The sequence below is a fragment of the Strigops habroptila genome, chromosome 5, assembly GCF_004027225.2.
Source record: "Strigops habroptila isolate Jane chromosome 5, bStrHab1.2.pri, whole genome shotgun sequence".
Lineage (NCBI taxonomy): Eukaryota > Metazoa > Chordata > Aves > Psittaciformes > Psittacidae > Strigops > Strigops habroptila.
The window spans coordinates 18,418,954-18,442,314 of record NC_044281.2 but is presented as its reverse complement, the minus strand read 5'-3'; the positions used below and the strand labels follow the sequence as shown (position 1 = coordinate 18,442,314).

At 35.6% G+C, this 23,361-nt stretch overlaps 1 protein-coding gene across 5 annotated transcripts in view; it reads right to left on the bottom strand.

The window, feature by feature from the left end:
- Positions 1-4,054: 4,054 nt before the first annotated feature.
- The window catches only part of ATF2 (activating transcription factor 2), a 45,771-nt gene continuing 26,464 nt past the window's right edge, over positions 4,055-23,361 (bottom strand). For all 5 annotated transcript variants that reach the window (XM_030488660.1, XM_030488663.1, XM_030488661.1 and 2 more), the window contains 4 exons: positions 18,695-18,844; positions 16,858-17,064; positions 10,869-10,974; positions 4,055-6,734 (listed from right to left, as the gene is read on the bottom strand). In XM_030488660.1, the coding sequence (XP_030344520.1) occupies positions 6,508-6,734; positions 10,869-10,974; positions 16,858-17,064; positions 18,695-18,844 (690 nt within the window). In that variant the 3' untranslated portion in view covers positions 4,055-6,507. The remainder of the gene's footprint in view (positions 6,735-10,868; positions 10,975-16,857; positions 17,065-18,694; positions 18,845-23,361) is intronic.

Genomic DNA, 23,361 nt, shown 5'->3' with positions numbered 1-23,361 from the left:
CAGGAACATGTCTGGGTGCCTGGCATATTATAAAGGGCAGTTACGTTAAGTGGGGGTGTGTGCCCTTATCCCATAGCTGAAAGCAACAACAAATCTAAACTAGATGTGAAGTTACAAGCGCAGGTAAAGATCACGCGTTTCTTTCCCAAAACAAAATGACTTTGCCAGACATTTGGAACAAAGAAAAGGCCAGAGTTTGTGTAACAAACTGGTACTTACGCTTTAAAGATGCTGTAGAAAGGAAGCATCCAAGTCAGTATAATGTGTTTCCATCCCAAGGAAGCTAGTGCTGTGCCATATGATTGGCAGAAGTGACAAATACAACTGTGCTGACAACTAAGAAACAGCAAACCACACAGCTGTGTAGTGACTGGAAACAAAGCTCAAAGACCTATGGCCAGCAACCTTCTTACACCGCATTCAAGAGAGCACTGCATAATTTATAGAAGAAAGAAAGTGTTAAGGCCTATTAGAATCAGAGCACTAAAAACTCTGGGTAAACTGTTAGAGACAGCACAAAGAAATTTTTATATATTCACACATACGTAAAAGTCATAAATTGTAAACTTAATAGCTTAAGATTCATTAAATATTCAACAAAATGATCAAGTGCTCAAAATGTTCCTATCATCCAGTGAAATATACAGCATCTGTTCAGCATTTACAAGGATTATCTTTTTTTTTTTTCAGCAAAAATCATTAGCCCTTTAAAGCAATTCTGCTGAAAGGGAGGACAGAAAGCTGAAATATTAGCCTTTTGCTTGTTTTGAAATCATAACCATGCTGACTATAAAGCTTGTTGGCATTTTATAGGCAGCTGGAATGACTGTACTATACATTATATCGTCTTTAAGAGTATCTTTCTCAACACAGAGCTATGAATAACAGGATGTTTATACTACTTACCTCAAGTGAGATCAAAACATTCCTACCATCACTGTAAACATTTTGAAGAAATAGATCATCACAGAACACATTTTTGTGTCAGAGTGAGTGTCAGAGAAGAGGGCTGGTATAATTGAGCAGTGAAGCACAGCACCTTCCAGTTCAAGGGAATAGTGGGCAAATGGTGCAGACTTTTTTCTCTGTTTCATTTGCTGTTTATTCAGAAAGGCAATTTCTTTTGTTTGCTGCTAAAGCAGAGGGCTCGCTCTCTCTTTGCTTGTCTCCCTTTTCTCCTGATTAGAATCCTAGATATAGGACATGGATGTAAGTTCCCATTTTATTTTTAAACATGAGCAAATTAGTAGGCTTTTTGAAATCCTTCAGTTTCTAAAATGCATCAGTCCATTGATTTATCAAAGACAGTATTTTTGCCTTCTGTAATGGCCTAGAACAAGTGATTCAGCCAAAGGAAACACTATCTATGTACCATGCCAATACTGGCTTGCAGTGGAACAAGAGTTTTGGGCAGTAGGTAAAAGAAAAAAAAAAAGACACTAACTTTTACCACACGGGTAGCTAAATACCCCCATCAGACTTGCATTCATTGCATGCAATCAACCTGGAGGCAGACGGTATTCAACGGCGTTGTAACAGATCATGTTTGTGCTTTGAAGTATCAAGCTAGCCACATGTGAGTTATGCAAGAACCTGGTTACCTGCGATTCTGTTCTGAAAATATCTGTGTGACAGTGCACTCATTCCTCAGCACTGACACATCTCCCTAAACTAGAGAGCACTGTTCTCTAAGCTCGTTAATGGTAAACTGGAGTATCACCAAGCCCTGCTGTCCAAAGTGGTTACAAATACTGCCCACTCCCTACTCTACTCTGTTTCTGCTGCTGGTATTAAAAACAAACAAGCACAAGTTCCTAGAAGCATGACTCCTTTTCTTTGCTTCAACCTGCTTTTCTTTCTTTAATGCTTGTTCCAATTTCAAACCAGGCTATGCAACTTCAACTACTGTCTCTTTACCTATGGATTAAAAATAATAAACATACTTGCATAATGATTTCACAACACTTTTCTAATGAAGAATTAATTCCCAGATTAAATTCTGGAAATTCAATTATAGGTAGTTTATTCAAAAATTTAAGAACCTTCTCTGCCCTCCCTCCTCTTCCCCAAAAATGAATAGGAAAGAAATGCTTGGAATAACATACATCCTTGTTATAAAAACGGTAATAGAAGAGGGATAAAACTTTGAGCAAGGCTTAAAATAAAATAATTACACAAATTGGATCAAGTTTGAATGCCTTGTTATTCTATTGACAGCCATGTCATTAGATGGTAACTACCCCACACCTAGGAAGTTGTTAGAAACTCTTTCCAAAGATAGTTACCCTTTGCAGAATTCCGAAGCCATCAGCATACAACCTGCACTCATTTGTTGTGCAGAGCACCTGTAAGGAAATCTTTTGCAACACTAAAAAAACCCATACTGGAGATTCAGGTTATCCTTCTAGACCTAAGTAGGTATTTTGTAATATATCTTGTTCTACGAAGATGTAAATGTCAGGCTTTCACAAGCTTCTCATATCTATTTTAGCTGAAGACGACAAGGTACACAGCGTGCAGAAATTCCTAAGTTCTTAAAATGAATGTTTGCTATAGAGTTAACACAACCAAGGGGGAAGCAATATGTGAAAAGGAGAAATTCCATACTAAATAGATAAGCACTTTCAGGGGCTCATCACACAAAGAAAAATATTTTGAAGAGGAAGAAAGTGCAGAACAAAGAAGGTCATGATCTTAAATTCCATGGGGGAAAAAAATCCCAAGTCATATTAAAATCTAAAAATAAAAGGATGGGAGACTTACTATTGAAGAGTATAAAACTTGAAAATCCAAGTTATTTCATGATAGTGTCATCTGGACCTACCCTTCACAATGTTATACAAGACAGGGTTAAATAAATCATACCTGTATTATTGTTGATACGATGGTTAAAAATAAATGTGAAAGAAAAGACTGCCGTAAGCCAATCTTACACTCACTGTTCTGCAATGTAAATGAATGCATTTCAAATTATCTCTCTACTGAGGGAAGCAACAGGCAGCACATAAATGCAAACAACCTTCATTAGACACATTGTCATGAGTATATTAATCATGTCAAGAAGCATTGCTGAGGTTTTCTTCTGTGCAATTTAACATACCTTACTTTATTAGGATGCACTTAATTTCACTGTGTTTTCTCCTCATTATCATTTATGATGACCAATTAAAATGTTTGTGTCTGTCTCTAAGCAAATTACTTCTGTAATTCAGGTAGCTGAAATCACTGCTCATCCAACACTTGTCTCACCTTGTTCCATCAGTGTAGTATCTTTCTTTGCCCAGCCTCTATTAGCATTTTAAAGAGAAAAAGCTTACTTGGGTTGGATATAGGTAGAAAACTGTGTCTTTCTACAGTGCAGACATTAAAAAGCGGGTTTCCCTCCCCCTTTCCCCCAAGTTGCACTGTTATACAGCCTTCGTGGTCTTTTCCTTGGGGAAACAAGCATAAGTCATGTAGGCAGAAAAAGAACACAATGAAGCAACGGAGGCCTGGGGCATTCTTCTTGTTCTGGGCTCAACAGTGTGTGCAGCTCAACTTTGATTTCCTTTGGTCAACTCATGCAATAAATGCATGTGCACAGCAACTTTACCCTTTTTCTTTCCTCCAAAGCCTCCATAACAGGGTTCTGTCAAGAGCTTTTTCAAATGATGATACAAGAGAATGTGCTACTCCATAAGTTTCCAACATCTGTAAACAAGCCCAAACCATTTTCAATAGTCTCAAACTCAAGCGTGAGGGGATGATTTTTTTTCTCAACCTCTCACAACACAACTGTGAACAGTTCATCTGACTATACCTGTTATCTCCAGGCTTCATATATATTAAGGTAAGATGAAGATATCTGGAAACTAGCTGGAAATTCAGATGCTGCTGGAGCTCACCGCAGAGAAATGGAATTTGGCTTATTTTCTAAAGAAACATACGTGTTCTTGCTTACGTAACATTACTTTGACATTATAGTAACGACTTCCAGAAAAATGCTGATAGTTACAAGGATGAAGAAATGTCTGAAGACAGTGCTGCCTTTTAGAACAATTATAATTTCATTAAAATAGGAACATAACTTAAAGATAGATTTTATTCTCTTTGATGATTTACTCATGCAAACTGCACATAAAAGAAAACAGTACAGTTTGTGAAACATGTCAAATGTAAAGACCCAAAATGCCAAGTACAGAAGTAGTGTGACATACGTCTCGAAACGGAATCCATGGTAGTACAACTAATAACTTTTCTCTATTTGCTGAACACAGATTTTAATGGTTCTTTTTCCAGCCCCACTGTTAAATTCATTAACTGTTTACACGTCTCCTATACACGTATGTAGACTTATTTTACAAGCGCGACAGTTTTGTTAAAAAAAAACAAACCTCCACTTATATAAATATGATTTAAAAGCCTTTGTGTTTAGGAGAGCAAATTATAATATAATCAACGAGGCCTTATCTAGTCCACCAAAACTACAATGAAAAGTGACTGTATAGCTTTCTTGCAGAATTCACATTTTGTGCCTTTGTAACTAATTTCCTTCTCACAAGAGGTCCACTGTACTTCACCATCCTGGAAACACTCAGTAACTGTTACAGCTTTTTATCTTGCAATTGGGAAAGTAAGACTTTTAAACACATGAGGTTATCAACTCAACTTTCTTAGTTTTAAAATACAAAATATTTAGAATCCCTATTATTTTCATGCTTAAAGCCCTGCGATGATACATATATGACTTAGATACTTCTTTGTCCAGTTTTCATTATAGCATGGTTGTATATATATTGTAGAAATTATGATTTTCCTGTGGATCAATTACATTTTTAGATTTCAACTGAATCAAATAGAAACTTGATGGCACTGACACTTAAAAACACATAGTATAGTGTGGAGAAGGAAGAGCAAATGAATTACACAACCCATTATAAATGCATTAAATCTTTGTTATATACATAATGGAATCCTGCTTTACTGCCAGTTGCTACTATGCATCTGTTTTTGCTATTATACAAAGTTTTCCGACCTGAAAGCACACATCTACTTTTTTTAAACAACTTAATCTATTGTAAAATATTGTACTGTATTTTGAACATGATTACAGAATCAAAATAGATAATGGCACATTTAAAAAACTCAGTATCCTACAGATGATTGGATAATGAGAAAAAGTGTACCTACAATCATCTCATCAGAAACAAACTACATCATGGAATGTTAGTTATCCAAGTTCGCACAGTAAATAACATTTTAAAACTGCAATCACCTATCAGCCAGCATCACATTGAAGGCATCTTTAAACATTCAAGCAAAAGACTGCTGGCATTAACTACTGAACCATTCTCACGCACACACCACACACACCACATTATAATTACATTGTTTCCAAGATACGGTAGATACTGATTTTTTTTTTTTTGTTGTTTTTCAGGTTTTTTTTCCACAAGAAAAGTATCAAAATTTTTGCTACTAAAAGATGACAGTGCTTACACAAGAATTAAGTACAAGTTAGCTTGCAAATACAAGACAATGACAAAAAAAAGTCTTGAGTTGTCTGAAGAAGGATTTTAGGCTTTTCTGGCATCCAAAACCATGAGTAAACTCCTTAGTCTGCGACTCAAAAATCCACAAAATATCAACCTACTCTGGAATACCAGTATTCCACATTAGATAACCCTGTATTTTACAATATGCTTACTGGTTTCAGCCTAGCAACAAAGGGTAATTATAGATATCTATTCTGACTGGAGAAATAAAGCTCTCCTCCCCCCAGAATGAAAGTGTTGGAGGGAAAAAAAACCCCACCTGACATCAATTTAAAATAATAAAAAAAAAAAAATCAAATCTGTTTAGTAATGATCCTCACCTAAGATAGGTATGTGCATAAGAGTACTGTATCTCATATACTGTACTGGCCCTATGAAACAAATTAAAAACCTCAACAGTTAAAAAGCCAACCAAAAAGCTATACATAAAACAACCCAAACGTTTTCCCCCCAATGTTCTTCCTCTCATAATGTGCAAAACAACAAAAAGGCAAAAAGACTAAAAGCAAATTTACTGTTACTGTCTTCCTCTTGCCTAGTGCTTTATGACCTTGCTAACATTACAAAGTCAATAGGGACTATGCAGAACTTTGGTATAAAAATGTCACATAATATTACTATCACAGTCTTGGGGATGACCTTTAGTAAATTCACCCCAATGTTTGCTGAAATAATACCAAATTAAAAATGAAATAAACCACATTGTACTGTACACACACTTTACACATTAAGCACAAAAAATAACTAGTAAAACTAATACTTAAAAAAAAAAAAAAAAAGTCTTTTGCAAAGAGACTAGAACTGGTGTTCTATCTCATCTTCGCCTGCCAATTGTTAAAGCCAAATTTAAGTTGGAGTTTTAAAAATGAATAATTTTAAGCTACAATTTCTCCTAGATGGAGACTGGTCTTTTGTTGATTTCCCTTTAAAGTCACATATGTATATCTAAAACTGATGCAATGCAAGTTTTTAATCAACTTCCTGAAGGCTGCGACTGGGAGGGAGGCGCCATGACGATCTGGGAAAGCACCGGCTCCGTACTCTGGTCCGCCATCTGGGTGAGAACAGAGGTGGCCACCGCTTCTGCCTTGGAAGTCGAGCTTACGCCATTGGAAGTGCTGACTGAACTGTGCTGAATAGCTTCCGTGTGGGGACTGCTTGGCACTGATATGTCTTCCGAACTGTCGTCTTTATCTGCAGCTGAAGAAGAAGTATTAGTTTATTTTTCCCCCTGGAATGCGGCCCACCACATTCCTGGTAACAACAATCACTCCCAAATTCATGGTGTAATGCAGCACAAATTGCAGAACAATCTTATTTTCATTTTTAAAAGAAAATACTACTTTGTAAGCAAAAAATAAGGACTGCAGTAATGGAATATTCAGGAAAGAACATTTTTCACATTTTCGAAGTCATAGTTAAAATAGCCTGATTTCTTGCCTCGTAAATCAGCTGGTGGGTACCACATTTAATTCTAATTATGACTGCTCATGTCAATAAAAATAAAAGTTATAGATTAAAAATGCTACCACATCTCTTGGTTCTATATGCATTGGCATTAGATTTTTAATATATGCAAGTGCCAATTCAGTTAACCCTATTCAACAGTCTTTCATCTTTGCTACACCTCTATCAAGATCTACAAGATCTCATATAAAAACAAGTAAGAAGGAACACATGCAAACTTTTGCTAAAAACAGAAAATCTAGTGCCATTTCCTGAAAAATACTGCATTACTGAGAGTAGCACATTGTTCCCCCCAGACAGAATGAAATGGCAGTAAGTAGGACAACATGTATTGAATACAGTCTCCCCATTGTAACACCTGCTCCTCCTCTTCAGAGCTGTTCTTATTCTCCTATGAATCTCATTCTTCTTATTATCCTGCTTTTGCTGATCCCCAATTTCCTTGTTGGCCAAATCTTTAGACTCAAGAACAAGGGTTAGTTTTAAATGCTCCAAGCCTGAGATAGAGACGAAGTGATCATCAACTTTCAGACAGAGAAAGCTATCGAAAAAAGGTCTTCCATTGTTCTGCATCGCTTAATATATATGTTGTTAACTCAAAAGAAATGTCTGTAAATAATATCACAATGGTAAGGAACATGAGAAAGGCTTGATTTTCTGATTTTGATGGGCTCAGAAAGACCATATATAAAATGGAAGAAACAGTTATGTAGCTAACAATGTAGACAAAAAGCCTAGGCTTTTTAGCTTTTTAACAGCTCCCCAAGCTTTGCCTCAAACCAAAGAAAATGCAGCATGGTCCAAGTTAGAAAAGAATCTATGGAAGTAACATGCGCTGTACATTAGAAGGCTGAAAATGTACAGACCTACATCACCTGAACTTTCCTGGAGGCTATATAGTTCCTAGACATGCTGTGTCATGAGAAGGAGCGAGCCATTTTGGTAACAGAATGCAACATGGGCTAGACTGAGCTATAGAAAGATACAAAAAATACCAAACAAAGCACAAGAGGACACTTTTGAGGATGCACCTTTTAGAGTAGTCAAACATTGGTGCTATTTGCTTCCAACAGCATTCAGTCATGTAAGGAACCAAAGAGGGATTTCAGTCTTCAGAAGAAAAAACCCCACCAAAACTAAAATGGAAGCGAGTATGCAGTGCTGCCATGTGACCCAGAACTCCTCTTGGTCCCCTGACAATCACTAGAAAGCAAGCCTCATGGTAATTCTCATCAGGCCATCCTTTTTTTTTTTTTCCTCATTTTTTTTTTTTTCCTGCAACTCTAATTTTCACATGTTTTTTTTCCCTCACAAGTTTTCACCTTTTTCCTGCTCCAAGCCCAGAAAAAAGCTGAGAAAATACAGGAGTATTGCAGAAAACTTTCAGAAATAATCTGGTAGAAGAGCTAAAATGAAAAATAAACAAACAGCATTTAGATTTCTCCTATACATGGCACTTCCACACACCCTCCGCCAATGTTTAAAGATGCATTCAGAACCAATAGCTTCCTTCTTTGGGAAATAAAAAAGTTTAAATAACCATTTTTCTGATTTCTCTGTCCTGATTGACACCCTCTTTTGAAGCAGGCACAAGACTTTTTCCATAAGGAAAATATGATCCCAAGAACAATTTTCGACAAAGAAAGGGGTATCTGCATTGTGCTTTTCACTTGGCCTGAGACAAAAATGTGAGCGGAAAATCCAAAAGATCTTAAAACATAGTAAAAGTGCCAAAAATACCCTGAAAAGCAATAGACTATTTGTGCCTACTGAAGTGCATAATACATGAAACCCCATTAGATTGTGGACTTAGCTGTTAAAATACGGTCTGCATGGTATGAACTAGCACTGTCTCAGCAGTGCACAATATTCAGCACTGCAGGAGCCCTGTAAGCTGGTGTCTTCAATTTCTTCCACAGAGACAGACTGTTAAACCACTCAATACACTTTTGAAGCAATTCAACTTAGACTAGTTGATGAACATAATGTTTATTTAAAAATACTTTATACGAACACCCTTTTCATGAACATATTAACTGAAACCATTTTTTCCTCTCACAAATTGTACTGTGGTATGTCCCTTAGCCAACATGCTTTCTTAACAATATTCACACAAAGATAGTATGACAAAATCCTTTCAGAGGGATGGCATTACAACTATCATTCATGTTGAACTTTTATTTTCAAGAGACTTTTCCAGAAACTAGGTGAGCTACGCTTCCGATCTCCTTACATCATTTTTTTCTAAAATGTAGGCTTTTTCAGTATTTTAGTTCTTACTCATTTGGCACTCTTTAGTAAATTAGGAACACCATAGTTCTTCTCTGAGGGCAGAAAATAAGCGTTACTAAACAGGCCAATCGTCAATTCTTCAATGAATAAATCCTTAGCACGTAATTAGTTTGCCAGTTCAAGACTTAGGTTTAAATATTTTTCATGCCAATTCAGGAACACACATCCTCTAAACATCAAAATTCAAGAAATCTACAGTTTTTTGTTGCTTTGAAAACCTTGCATGCATAATGTTATCCCCTAGTAGCTTCCGTATGAAATTATGTTGTTCTGTCAGATGGGAGCCATAATGGCCTCATCCCTGCAGCAATCATTGTTAATATAAATCCCAAACATATTTCTATACTGTTCCAATTTACTCCGAGATGCTATTTTCCGTCTTGTCAAATGACTGGAGATCAAAGGACCAAGATTTATAAGCTCAAAACTGACAAAATCAGTATTCTAAATATATATGGCAATAGAGAGTTGCTAAATCTCCTGAATCTTTTAAATTAAAAAATATTGCCCATTCTGATGAAATTGCTCACAATGACTACAAGTAAAGATGGTGGCCATTAAGTTTTATCGCAAGCACCTGAGGATCTGTTTGCATGCAATACAAAATGTTCCTTTATTCTCCTGAATTACTGACACTGGCAAATTAAAATGAAGTGGCTACATATGGCAGAAACAATCTTCACATTTACAAATATCCTGAAATATCACTAAATCATAAAAACGAAAGCTGTGGGTTATATATTATGAATGTTGCCTAATGCATTCCCAGCTCAGTTATTTGTAACAAATTTGTGTACAATGGACAAAATTGGCCATTTATTCTATAGCACCAGCAGCTGGTTCTGGCACTGTGTATCATATCCAAAAAGGAAGTTACAAGTCAGGAAAGCACAATTAACCTTTAAAATGCTGGAAGGATGAAAAAAATCAAATGAGCAACTTTAAGTAAAAATATGTATAAGAAAAACCCATGCTGCTGAAACTCTTGTTATTCCCTTCAGTATTAGAACTGCTTTTTATAATACCCTGTTTATAGAAAAGTAGTCACCTAATGTGGAAATAAAACAAGCTAGAAGACATTGTACAGTAGGAGCCCTGAACCTGCATCTTATTATTTTAACAGCTTGACTGATCCTGGATGTAATGGTAAATGAGGACAGCTGTTATATTACCTCTACTGAAATCTCATTACAATGAAGAAAAAAAACCCACAAGGACCTTTCACTGTACTAGGCTAAGTATAAAAAAAGGGTTTATCATGTGCTTTTAATACTTAAATTATATTTTCCAAAGCAGGTGGAGTAACCAATAGTCCTTGAATGCTAATTATCATATGCATTTATTAAACCAACATAAAACCTTCAATGTTACACAACATTTCAACTGAAAGGACTTAAAATATATTTCTAAATATCACATATACATTTTTGTCTTCCAATAACCTTTGAGATTTTTGAAAAAATATCTTTAACGTTACATTAAAACTGCACTTCTCAATTTTAATGTTCATTCAGTTCACTTTGGCAGTATTTCATTGATGCAGCCTAAGGCTATAGGTAATGGAACATTACTCACTATGATAGCCAGATTTCTTCTGCATGGCGGTTACAGGGCAATCTTTATGAGCCAGAAGAAGCTGTTTCAGCTGTGCCACTTCATTTCTCAGCAGGGTGACTTCATTCTAAAGGAGAAGAAAGTTATGTACTTTACCAGGCTCAAACTACACACATTTTGAAGGTAAGTATTAAGTTTTATAGGATTTTCAGTTGTTCATTTAGGGGTAGATAAAATACAGGAAGTTTCCATTTGGTATATATTGCAAAAATGTATATATTTCTTTTATCTCAGAATATGCAAACATCAGGTGAAACTTGGCTAACTTTATTTTATGATTTTCTTAAACTAGGAAATGCTTTTTCTGGAAAATACAACATATGTTTTTCAGTTTGCAGATGCAGAGTCTACATATAGTCTCATTCACATGATCCAGCTACAGTAAGACTCTTCTGCAAAGTTTTGTGATGAATCCTAATCAGAGTAAATCTACATTTAACTACCCACATTTTAACAGATGCCACAGCCAACATGAAAAGAGGTAAAAAATAAAATAAATAATCAGCCAATGCAGAATGAGTTTTGGTGATTATATTTGTACTTGGACTTTGAAAAAGAAAATCCAGTGTACTGGAAACTAATTTAGTAAATGTTAGTTGATTTCCAGATCAGTTTTTGCTTTGGCATCCATACATAAACATGTTGTATGAAGGAATCCTTGATAATACTGACAAAATCCTGAAATGTCAGTTTATGTCACTAAAGCAGAGAGTAATCTAGGAGACAGCACCTGCAGAATCTAGTGACTGGGTTTATTTCCACTACTGGGCGACCTTGAGCAAGGTCATTTTACTTCTTTGTGCTGCAATTTCCTCATTTGTAAAACAGAGGACAGTGATACTCACCTCTCCCATAAAGCAGTTTGATATCTATAGATGAGAAGCGCTACATAACTGCATCATATGTGACAACCCAAATTAAGAAGGGAATGGCATTTTGATAGACCCATTTTCACTTTAAATAGTAGAAAAATGTTTATGTATCTAGAGAATCAAGTTATCTGTAATGCTCTGTGATCCCCTTCTCTTGTCACAATATATGCTTTTCATGGGTTATTTAATTTTAAATATAAATCCTTTCCATTGATACTTGAAGTTACTTAAACTATAAGAACCTTTGCACATTAGCATAAAATACCACACACGACATAATTGTTTGGTAAATGCGTATTTTTATGCATTTGGGAGCAAGTTAAAGAAAAAACAAACAAGGGAAAAGTGGATTGCAACTAAAAGTATTTGGGAAAAATAAACCGCAGGAAATTCAACATATTTACTTGCAAGCTAGAAGTAAGGCAATGGATTCCAAAGCAAGGAAAACAATATTTAAGAACAATTTGAGTAGGTTTAATTACACTAAGTAACACATTTTATAAGCATCTGTAACTAAAATAACAGAAAGGCTCCTCTTTGTGTCCTCTCTTCCAATTTAGAAAACAAAAAATTTCAAGTCTTTGTACTTGCAAAATCCTCTTAAGCTATTAAGGACTACTTTTCTATTCATTTTATTGTGTCAAAAAAGTCTTTTACCAACTTTATATTTATAACAAAAGCAAGAGTTGAAATAAAGCCAAAAATCTGACTTGATGGGCATTTCTAATGAAAGAAAAATGCGACTGCAAACAAAAAAAGTTGCAATTAAAAAAACCCAACCAAAACACCTACAAACTCTCTACTAGCCAGCATTACATGTCCTGACATCTTGGGCTGTTAAGAAAGGACACTACTTCTGCCTCCAGCTCTCAGTTTCCTCTTAGTTCACTGTGTTATTACTGAGAAGCCACAAATCTGGATGCCAAGCAGGCAGCTGCTCAGAATTGACATAGCTGCGAAAAAACCAAAAAAGTGCTGATGTGGTTTTGAGATGCTTCTTGATAATGTACAGACGCAGCAATGTCCAAGAATATGAAACATGCGTCTGTTACTTCCTTAGTTTAAAGGAACATTAGCAAAATAAGTGATTAAATTGGGGAAAGCTTTTCAGGAATTTTCTACCTTAATCTTCCACATTTTAAGGAAGAATTTTATATATAAGCAGCACATATAAATATGAAATCGCTGTTCATCAGTGTAATAAAACTAGCGTTTATGAACTTTTTTGAAAATATAGTTTATAGATTAATGTAAATGGTATTATAAATTATAAGAATTTTGCTACCAGAAATAGAAAATGCAAATTATCTTACATTAAAGCAGATTTAAAGAAAAATGGAACAGCATTCCTATACTAAAAAAAAAACCAGTTTGATGTATTCTCATTGAATACATAGCTAGCACTGTTATTAACATGAAAACTGTGTGCCCAGTAGCGCTACATGCAATGCACAAATCATCTCTGAAAGTAGAACAGAGTATGTCTGCTAGACACATGGTACATGGGAGTGTCAGAGAAAGGCTGTAATTTACGTATTACCAGTAAGAACCACTTCTAACTGGTAATAAAGTGAGGTGGCTAGAACCAACTCCCATACACACTGTAATTTCTTATCATGTATGTGACAACAGCACGTCTTTCCATCTCATTCAAAACACGTCAGCATGTGGTGGTCATTTAACACGTTGAAAACAGGCTAACAAGAAACACATGGAATAAACACTTCAACAGTTCACATTAAGAAAGATTATTTCAAGTTTTCACACTGCAAAAGTCCTCCTCATTAATGAGATATCAAGTCAAGTGTGTGCGTCAACTTTCTTTAAACAAACATGAAATATACCTCTCATGCTGTCTAGAAGAATTTTTATGTTCCCAGATTTCAAAAAGTGCTAAGATTAGCAAGCAGGTTTCTGGCAGAAAGTATATCTGTTTTTACCTGCACTTCATTTTTCAAAACATACTTTCCCTTCTGTAGTCTTACAAAGGTACACCACACAGTGTACAATATGTTCTTCTGTATCTGCCTATTTCTCCCTGGATCCAAAATGCATATGTAGTAGTAGGACCAGATTAATCCTTACTCAGCAAGGTGTGGGACAATATTTGTGAGGTATATTTACCAAAACTATCATCAGACACAGGTAGATGTGACTTAGGGGCATAGGGGATTGATGTGGCTCAGTCAAACATTGCTCTTCCTGTTTCTTTTTGTACAACTTCAACAAGATACTCCTATATGGCAAAGGGCCTTTTATTTATTCAAGGCCAGGCTGGACGGGATTGGAGCAACCTGGTCTAGTGGAAGGCGTCCCTGCCTGTGGCAAGGGCGTGGAACTAGATGATCTTTAAGATCTCTTTCAACCGAAACCACTCCATGATTCTATGACCTTTACTTATGAGCATTTCTTTCATAATTTAGCCTTCTGAAAGCAGCTTCTGCAGCATTAGTACAAATCACCACTTGACTGCTGATTCTTTAAAACCTACGATGACCTTGTGAGGCAGATAGGCCATTCTTCTACTAATACGTTGCCCTCTAAGATTATTAAAACAACAAGGACCAAATATAGACCACATCATGAACTTTGGCATCTGATCCTGCAATACGATGGAGTGGCCACTGGGGACACACTGTCAATACTTCCCTAACGTTATACAGCATGCCATACCCTGCAGTGTTGTGCAAAGGCACAGAGGCAACCCAATGTGGTATATAAAATTTAAGATCAATGAACAAGTTAACACATTAGTAGAAAACACAATCCACAAAAACAAACAGTAAATAAGCTTTAAAAGGTTGGATGCATGAAAAAAGACTTACAGGGCAAGCCTATAATAAAGACAGCCAACCTAACCTATATATATTACTGGCATGATGCAATAGATGGAAATTTTCCCTTAAGCACAAATTTGGAAAATAATGCTTAAAAAGGAAGTTACATTTAAACACTTAAAAGAAGAAAGTAGTCAGAAGTTAATCTACAGAAAGCTGAAAACTACATAACAAAATATATACGTCAACCAAGTAAACCTCTTCAAAATCTGTATGTACTGTTAGAGAGCTTCCAGTCTTAAAAACCTTGACATTGACACTCGAAGCTCTGGCATACACATTACAAGAAAGCTATTATCTGCGTTGAAAGAAGTCAGAATTGTTATGTGAAGCAATGCAATGTAGTCATTTTGGTATACCCTGCTCTTGGAAATGTGACATCTCAGTAAATTCAGCTGAGCAGGTCATTTAGATATTAAACAAAATATGAACTACTAAACCCTAACATTCAGTCTATAAAACTGTACTAAGGCAAAACTCCAAACTTATTAAATTTACTATTAAACATAAAGTAAGTAATCATGGGTCATTACTGTCCACTACGCTGATCAGCTGTGTTAGCCTGTCAAGTGAAAAATTATTATGGAAATACAGGATTGATTAATGTTTTCACATGAAGCACAGTTTAATTATTTCTCTGACATTCAATTTTCTTTTCAAGTCATTCTGCTCTTCACAGTTAGCGGGTTTGCTTTTGGCAGACCGTAAGAAAATTTTGCTTGAGTTCACTATTACTGAGTTAACTCTTGGAAATCTAGAAATCTTTTGGCTACAGTAGTTACATCATTTTTGGTTATAAAAATTGGTATGTAGAAGTTCAAGGCAGTTCACATAATACCAAAAATTACTTCCACTAAAAACACCGAAATATGCCCAATCTTTTTTGTCCTTTGTTTTTCTCCCTGTGCATCTACCTCCACTTATTTCTTAGGTTGTTGAAGCTATAGTGCTATAGTGCATTTGTAATTAATGGATTTACCGTGAGGACTGTGACTGCATTAGAGGAACATGTTAAGACTGTGAACAGATATGAGAAGACTATGTATTTGCAAGAAGTTTATCTAATGCTGGTCATGATTTTTTGAATACAGGAAACGATTTCATGTTGTGTGCTTAGGTAGGAATATCTTACATTTTACAGTCTGGGATGCTGAGTAAATACTCAAGACATGAACATGAAGACAACCGATACACTGTGATTTTGATTACATGATAAAAAGTAATCTCAACACTCCCTGCTTTCCTTTTGGTCAAACTGGAACATTTTCTTTATCAAACAGCATGAAAGAGAAGTTTCAATAGGAAGGAAAAGATCTGTGAATTTGACTCAGTGAACAGCTCTGACGAAAGGAAAAGTGAAACTTTAACATATCAAAATAATTTCCATTGCATTCTCTAAATGAACGCTTCATTTAGGAAATGACACTATTTTTTCTCTCTGTGATTTCCAAAACAAAGCTTTTAGACAATACTTTGTGCCAATTCTCACTTGCTGCTGGAAAACATTAAGGAAGTATGCTTTAACATTTAATAGTAGTGTAAGCAAAAGAGCCATAGATTGCTCTACAGGGGGAGAAGTGTGTCCACGTGACAACTTTCCAAGATTGATAACCTCACGATGAGGTGGAAAAATTACTTGTAATGTACACTAGACTACCCTCTTACAGTCGCTCACTATAGGATTTATGCACACTAGGAGGGCAGTGGGGGGAAATTTGCACTGCCACTGCCTGAGCTGTACCTGTTGTGTGGACAAAAGAGGCCTTCAGTTTCCAGTGATGTCAATCTGGCACCTTTCACGAGCACTACATTCACTTTAAAGGAAAAAAAGTGAAGTTAAAAAGAACCAAAGGAAATCAAACCAAATCTTATTTAAATAACCCAGGCTGTGATACAAATTATTGAGAGCAAGATGTCCGTAAGGTAAGGCTATTACTTTGATAATATGCCTTTACTACAACACATCTTGTCAATGCTTGTTTAGCGTCACAGTCTGAAAGTTATTTAAAATGGAAGGACAGAAAGGTACGATCCTGACGTTTACACATCTTGAAATCTTAGTATTCTTATATTTTTATTCTACTGCTATACGCAATTAGTGCTGAATTATCAATTCTGACCTGAGCCACCAGCTGCAAAACCATTTAATTTTAGATTTCATGCAAAGTTTAAGTTTCATTGATCCATGATCAGTGAGAATGGGAAAACTTACTCATTTTTAATTGAAATAAAAAAGTGTACCTGTAACTGGCCATTTAGTGAGCTCAGGTCCTCCGCTTTTTTCTCCAAAGACTGCACCCAGACTTTCCGTTTCTGCCGGCATCTGGAAGCAGCAGCCCGGTTTCGCTCCAGAAACTTTCTTCTTTTCTCATCAGGGTCTTCATTGGCAGCTCTTCTTCGACGACCACCTGTATTTGGTGTTTGTGGAGTAGGCTGAGCTGGTGATGCCTGAAAACAGTAAAAAGTATTAAAGTATATATATTTCTCTAGTGGAAAGCTATGTCCTTTAACTCTATATCTATGTTTTAAAACTTTTACTGTATTTACACTTCTTACCATGTTACATTAACATGTAAAATTTTAATCATGGCTCTAGATTTGGTTTAAAATTGCTCTAAAAGAAGCCAATCACTTCACAGAGTTAAATTTATATGACATTTACATTTTGCGACTGTATAAACTCTGGAAGCAGTGCCTCTTTATGTCAACTCTCAGACATTCTTTTACCAATTCTGATGACAGAAGTATTTACAAAAGGTAAAATTTAAAAAAGTCTTCCACTCAAAATAACTTTTAAGTTACATTTAGCAGGAAATAGATTTTCTACTTCTGACCTTTCCGCCAAATACTCCTCCTACAAACCTAGTCACAACTGAAACACTACACAATTTTTATGCCCAATATATAGGAGCTGTTTGACAAATGCTGTCAGTGCTGATACTTACTGATCCCTGGATCTTCAGATAGCAATTTCCTACTTGTTGATGTGTTCTCCTTGGGTGCATACCAATTTCCCTTATATCCACCCACATATTATGAACAGATCAAAATATTGCAATATTTTAAATTATACATTATGCTCCTTTCATAGTTGTATAGAGACCCTAGGCAAAGACTTAATGAATTATGGTAACAATATAATGGATCTTAAAATCCTTTGAAGTTATAGGATAGACAGAATATAACTGTCTAGATGACATATTCACAGGTGCACCTGCACATTCAGTCTAGCACAGTAAGAAAGCTTTATTTTAAATTAAAAACCCTAAACACGTATCAGTTGCCATATTGATTTGGCATGAATTCCAGATAGCTAATAATTAAAAAAACACCTGGGAACTCAAATTAGCCTTTTAGGAATGAAACACTTGCAATCTTCTTTGAACAATAATTTTTTAAATACTGATTTCAAAGTAACCACGATATAACCAAACAGCAAGCTTTTCATCTTGAAAATTCTGCCATATGAGATTATGAAAATATTCTTTTAAAAACTGTAAGGTAGTATGGGAATTCTCATCTATCATCCCAAAGGGACAGCACATCATTCATAAACTCAGAGCCCCACTTTCAGTACCCAGGATAGCACAGTACACTTAATCACACAGCTGAAACTTGGTGCGGTAGCCCAGACAAGCAAATCAACATAAGCATGATACCTGATGCAGTTAAAAAAATTTCTGAAGAGTATTTATGATACAAAATATTCAAGAGATGGGATATAAATACAAAATAAAAGCACATAGCTTTTTCAAATATATATTAACCAGCTGTACAATTTTCTGTTACCAGAGAGTTTCCTGTTAGCGAACAGAAATCAGGAGGAGTTGGTTCTAAATTTGAGCAGATAGATAATACCTACTTTGAAATTAGCATCTTGGATAATACATTTTAGAAGCATTTAAAGAACATGTAAGAACTATAAACATTTTACTGCTACGTAATTATTAACTCCTAGGGGAGACTGTAGCACATGTTAACCTCTATTTTACAAATCAAGAGTAAAGGAAAAAAAAAGATTGGGTTTTTTGCATAACAAAAAGGGGGCAGGAAGTACATGTCTACTCTGTTGTCATACCGGTGTTTCAGTTGTTGAAGTTGCAGGTTGCTGTAGTGATTGTGGTCGTGGTTCCTCTGACTGAGTCCTAACCAATCCACTTGGATGTCCCTTGGCAGTATCTCCATTTGTTACCTGAGGGTGCTGTTGGGTCAAGGCTGCTTTCAATCTCTGAAGCAGAAAAAAAAAAAAGAGGGGAAGAGAAAAAAAAAAGGAAATATTCTATCATGCTAACTTGAGGAGTTATTCATTATTTATATTAGTAGTTACTTCCATTTTGGAAACAGAAGCTCAGCTCTAAAACAGCTGTTTCTTTTTGCAGGCTTTCAACAGTGATCTAGGCATACATCTACTAATTGGTGACAATTTCTTGCAAGCGTGACAATAGCAATGAGGCTTTACATAGGATCTCAGCAAGAGAACGATGGTAAGCTGTATGGAGAAGTAAACAAAAAGCCTCCTTTGTGATGAATCATGCCCGCAGAGAGATGACTGGAAGGCCATGAACAGACAGATGCTGAGGCTGGTATTACGCAAGGCACAGATCAGTAAGATAACCACCACACGAGGGAAAATAAGCAATAAAAAAATAACACAAACTTCTTTCAGGTTTATAAATCTTAGCATTCTCTATCCATCTTTAAGTAGCTTGTAAACACTCTGCTTTTTCATGGTCTTCACAAAAACTCACCTTTACAATCCTTCCTATAAGTAATTATTAAACAAAAGCCAAGATCTTTGCTGAAACATCTCAATAATGCACAAAATAATAACAAGATTCAGGTTATATGTAAAGATTATATATAAATACGCAACCTAACTGTTACAGCATGCTATTTTACATCAAAAATTTTTAAAAGGTTTGAAGTTCTTCCTTTGTTGCACACAGTCAGTATGAAGAGCAGCAACTTCAAAGTTCAGCTGTATATAATACGTTCAAGACCTACTGACAGCTTTATAGATTATTTTAAAGCATTTTATTGACTACCTCTTGAAAATTATTTCACTCCCCTTTCAGTGAAATCTATTAAAACTATAACAAATAATATAGTCTTTTCACAAATTCTTAATCTTAAGTGATAAAGGGTCATACTAAATTTCAGTAGATACAACTGCTTGCAATTCCCAATTCTTCCTTAAAATTTCATTAATATTGTATAATTCATCACGAATTTTCAGTTTTAATGAAGAATGTACATTACTAGACAAACGGTCTTAAATAATGGTTTTCTATTGAGCACTGGACTTTTAAAGAATCCAATACAAGTTTACGAACAGATTAATGACTTAATACCTGACATTTTGTTAAAACTCTGATAACTTGTAACATCATATTTTGGAATATGAACGAAGTATTGCCAAAGTACTAATATTAATATGATGTCTTAAAAATGCTGGAGCTAGGCTGCATTTGGCCAGCTCAAACTAAGCAGAAGACTTTGTACCTATTTATGTAGATATTTTCTATAAGCTGTAATATACAATGTCTCTCAAAAATTAAATCACTGGAATATAGCAACAGCTCTCTCCTCCCTTGCATGATGATAGGCTTTCCTGGGTCCTATTCTACAATTAGAACAACACACTGCAGATTACCTCTGTCAGAACTGCAAAAAAATCTTCAGGTCTGCAATACGGCAGTTACATCAGCTACCAAATCTATACAGTTGACTGTAGTATCTAACCACTACCAGCAGATATCCCGTTTGAAGACTACGAAGAGAACCGAGAAACTCCATTGTTCCTCTGCAGGCTTGCTATTAAGGAATCTTTCGCCAGTGACGTCTGTAGCAAGTTTTTTCTGTGGTGACTGCTCTAGATTGAATTAAAAGTACAAATTATCTGTAACACACCAGGTACAATGTGTCTGGGTCAATCCACCACATTACTCAACCAAGACACAGTAACTTGATGTATCTATACTTCTCTTCCACTGCCGTCAGAAATAAAAATGGTGAGGTTTCACCCAACTGAAGCATCTGAATGTGTAAGTTCAGTGATAATAAGCTAACTTCTAATTTTCATGGCAACAGAGCACAAGCATTTATATGGTTAGTATGTGTATGGCCAGAATATCTGGTCTACTTTGCACATGACTGCATGAGCAAATCCTTATGTAAGTATCCTCCACAAAAATACCTCAAAACAACAGATCGCTGAACTCCTAAAAATGCTTTGTAGTGTTTGCTTAAACTTGGTTACTTAAAGTTTCCTTAGCATATCCATTTCCTTAATGAAAGAGAGCCCAAGTTCAGAAGATCTGGGAGATGAAACAAAACTAATTAGGGTTTGTTTAGGGTCTTGGTTTTTTGTTTGTTTCTTTTTGGTTTTGTGGGTTGGTTTGTTTTTTTAATATGCACATAAAGCAAGTAACTGTTACTATTGTCTAGCTCCATTCTTTCTATTTCCACATTTCTTTGTTAAAGAAATATATGCAAAGTAAAGCTAAAAAGAAAGGAAGTTCATGCTATTAAATATGTATATTTTACATTTAATTTGAAAATGACAGTAGAAAGTGAAAGAAATTGAGCAATACTAAGTTACAGAAGATCTATCATTGGGCAGAAAGGATGTGCAGTTGAAGTAGGACCTTCCCAATTGTAATACTAATGTTTAACCATTATAATTTTGTAAATTTAAAAGTAAATAAACTCCTTTTGAAAATTACGTTGTTAAATGTAAGGTACTATGGAAACAGAAATAGATAATAGTTGGGTTTACTTTTCTATTACAAAGTTTAAAAGCTGAAATTTAAGTTATGATTAACATTATCCATAAATGCAGAAATATTGTGAAAATCTGAAGAATATTTACAGATTTTCACAAGGAGATTTCCAGCTCATGTATTTAAAAGGTTTCATATTGTAGAAGGTAATGCTGGAGTAAAATATTACATGGATAATGGGCTTCCTGTGAGTAGGGAGATCGTTACCCGAAATACAATGAGAATCTTAGTTTTAAAAATCAAGTACACATGCAAACAAATATTAGAATGAATGTATATAGGTGTTATTATGTGGAGAAACCTGATGACAACCAAGGTTTGTTTGATATTATTTGATTATTAGAGGCAAAGTAAAATAGGCATTTTCAAATAGCTTAACAGCTTTTAAAGTCTTTATTAGCAAGGTTTTATCGTTCATGTATATCCTTGAAAACAAATCCTCACCACATCTGTCAAAATTTGGTAGGACTAGATCATTCCATCAAGAGCTCACAGAAACAAGATAATATTCTCCAGAAACAATTTGTGAAAAACTCAGATCCATATTTCATATCTGCCACAAAAGCTCATCAGAGTAATAACCCTCCTTCTCCTGGGTGTTATCCTACCATCTGCTGCTCTATTACTTATCTTTATTTTGCAACTAATTAACAGCATAATCTTCTAAATTCAGCAAGTTAATTATCATTATTGTGGTCTTTGCAGCATCATCAGTCCTTATGAAGTCTTGTCTTTCCACCCCCAGAGAACATATGAAAATGAAGTAGGTTGTGAGAGGGCCTGTTTCTTTAGAGTAGGCTCATTAGGTGTTTGCTGATTAGCTCGGCACGCAGAGAGACAGGTCAGAAGAATTCTGCTGAACACAAGGTCCCATGCCGGGCTCCAGCAAGTTAATGTCGGTTTCTGAACATTTGCCAAGCTGCCCTCTGTCACTTCTCAGTAGTAACCTCCTACAGAAAGCCCACTGGTTGCCCACTGTGTGCAAGGTATTTCTCAGATTGTGACAAAAGGTTTTATATGGGTATAAATTTATATAGGTATTTATATAGGTAGGGGGAGACAGAGGGAAATATCCAGTGTTAAAGCAATTTTTAAGTTCTTTAGAAGCTTCTGCAATCTATGCAGAACGGTCTGAACATTAAGTTTGCATCCACAAGCTGTACACTAAAAAAAAGGATGTTTTACAACTAACTCATGTCTCATGTTTCATATACAGAAAGCATACAATTACAGATCTTCTCACAAAAGGATCAGAAGCAACTCTGTAATGTTTAGAATCATACATCCTTACCTTAATGAAGAAGTATTTTTGTTTTGGCTCTTTTAAACATAGATATTGCATCTACTTCTAAGCCTCTCTAAAATACCACAAAACTGAGTTATGCATTTGATTTCTTTAGCATAGCAACAAATATGGTGTCACATAAAAAAAATTACAATTTATATTATTCAGTGTGTCACAGAAACCTGGAAATCATTTTTACCCCTACTGAGTGTCATTCTCAGTACAAGATACAAGGACATTTTCAAAACAATAGCAGTAAAGGGTCTGGAGCACAAGTCTTATGAGGAATGGCTGAAGGAACTGGGGTTGTTTAGCCTGGAGAAAAGAAGACTCAGGGGGAAACCTGATTTATCACTCTCTACAACTACTGAAAGGAGGTTGTAGTGAGGTGGGGGTAGGTCTCTTCTACCAAGTAACAAGCGATAAGACAAGAGCTAATGGCCTCAAGCTGCATCAGGGGAGGTTTAGATTGGGTATTAGGAAAAATTTCTTCACCAAAAGGGTGATCAGGTATTGGAACAGGCTTCTCAGGGAAGTGGTGGAATCACCATCCCTGAAAGTGTTCAAAGTGTAGATGAGGCCCTCAGTGACATGGTTTAGTGGTGGTCTTGACAGTGCTGGGGTAGTGCTTGGACATGATGATCTTAAAGGTCTTTTCCAACCTAGTTGATTCTATGA